A 4,858-nucleotide genomic window follows, 5' to 3' on the forward strand; every position below is an offset into this window, starting at 1 on the left:
TGCCCAATTCCTTCTGTTTCTTGTCTCCTATCTGTGGGTATAATCTCAATTTAGAAGCGGACCTGCAAAATTGAGAATGGAGAACGGAAGAAAATGATGTGTGTTGGAAAGACTTGACCATTTCTACTCAATATTTTCCTCAAAGGCTCATTTGGAGAGGAATCTTATGGGATTCCACCTATTTTCATGGTATCTGAGCCAAGATTTACCACCTGGAGCAATCTCTTTGCACCTGTCTAGTCCCCTCCTGACACTCGAGCAATCTCTTTGCACCTGTCTAGTCCCCTCCTGACACTCGAGCAATCTCTTTGCACCTGTCTAGTCCCCTCCTGACACTCGAGGACAATCTGTGTCGTCTAGGATCTAGCCTTTGTTGGAGGGGCCGTGTCGTAGTCTTACAATGGAACCTCTTTTCTCACGCCAAAGACTCTTTTGAAGACTAATCTGATGACGTACCACATATTCTCATATCACGGAAAAGCCATCAACTATACATTTGGACGTAAAGCTAACAATATGAATGAAGATTGGAGGGAGCCTCAATCATATATACAACTCAACGAGGTAAAAGTTGGGAAATGGTTGCAATATCAACTGAATGGAGCTTTTCAGTCGTTCCAATTTTCTTTTCTTCTTCATATTTATTTGTTGAGAAAGCAGGTCTTTTAGGCATAGGCACATTTGCATATTCATTTCTTAGCATAGCTGAAACTTCCAACACTGAAGGCCTCTGTTCCCATTTTTCTTCAACACATAGCAGGGCGACTTGCATGCATCTTGTTGGTTTATATCTTGAAAATGCATCATCAAATGAAGGATCTATGAACTCCATGCCTCTGCCTTCTTTCCACAGAACATATGCCTGAAATTGTTCATTCTCAAAGTCAAAATATCTTTTTGCGAATCATTCAGTCTAGAGTCAAACAACAGTAGTAGGTGCTGTTTGTTTCTTAAGAGGTGCTGAATCTTGTTATCAATTGCTTCTTTTCTTATTTTCATTTTTGTGAACCAGATTTTAGGGTCAAGGATTTATTTATATGGGATCCACAAAATAGAAATGGGAAACGAAATGAAATTCGCTACACGAATTGATCCTAATAATCATTGTCGTCTCTATAAGATATAAGCCGGTGAAGTAACTTACGTATTCCAGGAGATTTAGGTTTTGATGTGGTCCGTAGACATAGTAGTTCTTCTTCCCACTTATTATTTGCAGAAGGAGAACCCCAAAGCTGTAAACATCATATTTTCTTGAGTACACGCCTTCTTTTATATACTCAGGAGGAACACATCCGCTGCATTGCATGAAGGAAATAGTCAAGTGTCTAAAGAATCCTGCATCTAATAATTTGAAATTTTAAAATCGTCGGTTTTGTTACAAAATAACACCCATAGATTTTCTAGCTGTAGTTTGAAATCCAATGGATTTGTATCGTATGCTTGTTGAGTTGCAAATCATAACTCTTTTCTGGGAAGGGGAATACAAATTTTAAGCATACTTACTAGGTTCCAACAATCCGATCAGTAGTTGCTTCAATTTCATTGTTCTGAAAGCTTCTTGCTATCCCAAAATCTGATATTCTAGGCTTCATCTCAGCATCAAGTAAAATGTTGCTTGCTTTCAAATCTCTGTGAATTATTGTAAGTCTTGAGTACTCTTGGAGATAGAGTAGTCCTTGGATTATCCCTTCAATTATGTCAACCCATTTCTCCCAGTTCAACATTGATCTTCTACTTGGATCTATGCATATATTATTAGTGAAACTAAATTTAGAAAATCCAAGAATCAAGATGTGGGTTTATATAATCCTTTTATAATTAGGAATGCGAAAGATACTCACCAAAGAGGTAGAAATCTAAGCTTTTATTTGGCATGAATTCATAGATCAACATCTTTTCTTCCCTTTCTGTGCAGAATCCCAAGAGTTTTACTAGATTGACGTGTTGTAGCCTCGTTGCAATCATCACCTCATTCTTGAACTCCTCGAGTCCTTGTTTAGAATCCTGTGAAAGTCTTTTTACTGCTACCTCTTGTCCACTTGATAATCTTCCCTGGTGAAATCACAAACATACATACGAGCTTAGCCATGGGATCAATAAGAAGCCGATAGAACCCTGGGAAAATAGTAACAAAATCATGTCATACTGATGACTTATGTTAATCAACTGGCAAATAAAGATTAGGCCTTGGGGCTCTTCTCCATAGGTCGCCAGTTCTAGTCTCTTCAGGACTACTGGGATTTTCCTTGCTGTTATCTTTAGGATCCCATGGATAGTCGAGGTGCGCACAAGCTGGCCTAGACAGCAATGGTTACCAAAAAAGGAAGAGGGACTTGGTAATCGTGATATAAAAGAAATAAATACCTTATAAACGGGTCCATATCCACCCTCACCAAGCTTATTTTCTTCTGAGAAGTTATTTGTAGCTTCCCTTATGTCAGCAAAGCTTATTACTTGCTGGTTGTAAGATGATGATTTGTCTCGACTCATCATCAGTTTCACTATTAAAGCAAATGGAAAATGTTATCCTCACTGTTACAAGGTAAAAGATTCGGTCCTTGCTTCTGATTTATAGTCAGCAGAAGGGAAAAAGAAACATGATGCAACTTTTTTTTTTGATTAACCTGATATCCAACCCGCTATGTGAGCCGACTAATCCCAAGGCGACCATCTGCTTTGCAGATAGCCCAGAGTCACCGCATTTGAACCTCCATGGCCACAAGGGAACTTTTATTCCTCCTTGGATTTGAACCTGGGACCTCCTGGTACTTTTGACCTTTGGAGTCAAGCTCAAACCAATCAGGGACCACCCTTGTGGTTAATATGATGCAACTTTTGAGATCAAATAAACAAAATTCCAAATTCGATACTGATATCAAGTATTTTAATTTGCAAGATAATGTTTGATCAGACAACATTTTCAATTAGATGACGTCAATATTTGATGATGAAGTTTATGATGTCTATAAAATGTCTTGGAGAATTAATAGGTTTAAACTAAGACCACAAAAGTCAATTTTGTTTACTTTTTTCTAGGAATGGAGGAAATTGCTAATAGTAAACTATAAACATGGAACATAAAAGTTCTACCTTTTGATATGATCCTTCTCCTCAGGTAGCAGATTATGCAACCTAGTAGCAGGATAATGGAAGCAACTATGGACAAAGTAATCACCAATAATCGCTTCTGATGACGGTATTTATCCTCTTGTGCTGCAAGTTTTACCATATGTACATTAACTTCCAAACTACTTTTGGTTCTGTTTATCACGATGAAGAAATGATAGTTTTTACTATCAAACATGATTAATTTATCAACTAGTTTTTCAGCCAACAACAGGCTTATTAGCTAGTTTGCTAAACATAGCCATCATACATGAACAGAAGTACCCACCCATAGTGAATAGATAGGAACCTTTTTTATGATATTTTGTACTTACCAGCAGCCTTGGAGAGTTCCCAGTTGTAGTCATTAGGGACCTGCCATACATTATAACCAAGAAGCCCTTTCTTTTTTGCATAGGCAACTTTAGTTCTGATAGCCTCCTGTGCATCGAATCCGATCCAAAATGAACCAATTGTGCAATAATTTACTACATAACTCGAGTTGTACACCGTACTAGTCCTGTAACTTTTCAGATACATCCTGATGTACTCATAACTCATCGACCCATCTCTTGTAATGGCCAGACCTTTAGCCGGTGCACCAATACCGTTATCTCGAGGGTCCACGAGGGTCCAGGCGTAGCCATGGTATGCTAAGCCTAGCACCAGCTTGCTCGCCGGTAACCCACTTCTTATCCATTCATTTATACCATAATCCGTATTCACCCGATTAGATGGATCATATAGAGCTGCATGGCCGGCTGTGAAATTATCCTTTAAAGGTGTATGAAAGTCGTATGATCTAACATGCACCCAGTCGAAGTTCCTGCATACCGAGTCAACCGGGTAACTCACCGAGTCGAGTCCAGGCGAGTAATGCCCCCACATGGTCAATATCAGTTTTGTACGACCATGAGTCAACTCAGTATCCACAGCAGCTCGAAATTCATCGAATAAAGTCCCTAAGCTGGTCATGTTTCCTTTTGTACTCAATAAAGTAGATACCGAAAGATCAAGTCCCTCAAACCCGTAATTCCTAGCCATTTTGATCGATGAGTCGATGAAACTCTTCCGATAAACGGGGTTCTCAGCCATCGTTAAAAAATCCGATGAATTCCCGTTGTCTGCATAGTATCCATTCTGTGTCCATATGGACAAAAGTGGGGTAACCGAGGGGTTGCTTCTTTTGATTGTGGATGTGAAGGAGGATACATATGGCTCATCGGAGTCTCGTAAGAACAGCTCATGGGTGGAAGGATGGATGTATGCGAAAGCACATATGAGGTGAGTGAAAAGAGCCGAGTTTATGTTGGGCACCGGGAACTCGCTGCCGGTGTACCAGAAACCGGCCTTGATCCATTCTTGTGGTCTTGAAGTGTTGAAATGTAAGGAGAGGAAGAGGGAGAGGAAGAGGAGAAGGGAGACGACTGTCATGAATTTGGGCCACAATTCAATTAGAAAGGCAATTTGGTCATCTATCACTTTAACTAGTCTTTCTCTAGATCAATCAATCATGAAAAACTATTTCCAAGATGCTTTCCTATTTTATGATGGGGATTGTTAATGGCACCCGGGTGTTGATTCTTTGAAAATTATACCAATCATTTCTTGTCATAACATCAATTCAATTAATTATATATTTATATTTTATTAATTTTATTTTATTTTGTATATTTATATTAAAAAATATATATTATTTTATTATTTTTATGTTACTTTATTATTTTATACTTTTGATTTTATATATTACAAT

The 4,858-nt window shown here is 38.5% G+C and overlaps 1 protein-coding gene across 1 annotated transcript in view; it reads right to left on the reverse strand.

The window, feature by feature from the left end:
• Positions 1-360: 360 nt before the first annotated feature.
• LOC112525015 overlaps positions 361-4,858 on the reverse strand; it is a 5,457-nt gene continuing 959 nt past the window's right edge. Inside the window, exons 2-8 of the mRNA XM_025134961.1 lie at positions 3,441-4,532; positions 3,091-3,213; positions 2,365-2,501; positions 1,842-2,052; positions 1,504-1,741; positions 1,145-1,295; positions 361-862 (exon numbers count right to left, since the gene is read on the reverse strand). Coding sequence (XP_024990729.1) covers positions 557-862; positions 1,145-1,295; positions 1,504-1,741; positions 1,842-2,052; positions 2,365-2,501; positions 3,091-3,213; positions 3,441-4,532 — 2,258 coding nt within the window. The 3' untranslated portion in view covers positions 361-556. The remainder of the gene's footprint in view (positions 863-1,144; positions 1,296-1,503; positions 1,742-1,841; positions 2,053-2,364; positions 2,502-3,090; positions 3,214-3,440; positions 4,533-4,858) is intronic.

Source organism: Cynara cardunculus, assembly GCF_001531365.2.
Source record: "Cynara cardunculus var. scolymus isolate 2C chromosome LG 13, CcrdV1, whole genome shotgun sequence".
In the NCBI taxonomy this organism is placed as follows: Eukaryota; Viridiplantae; Streptophyta; class Magnoliopsida; order Asterales; family Asteraceae; genus Cynara; species Cynara cardunculus.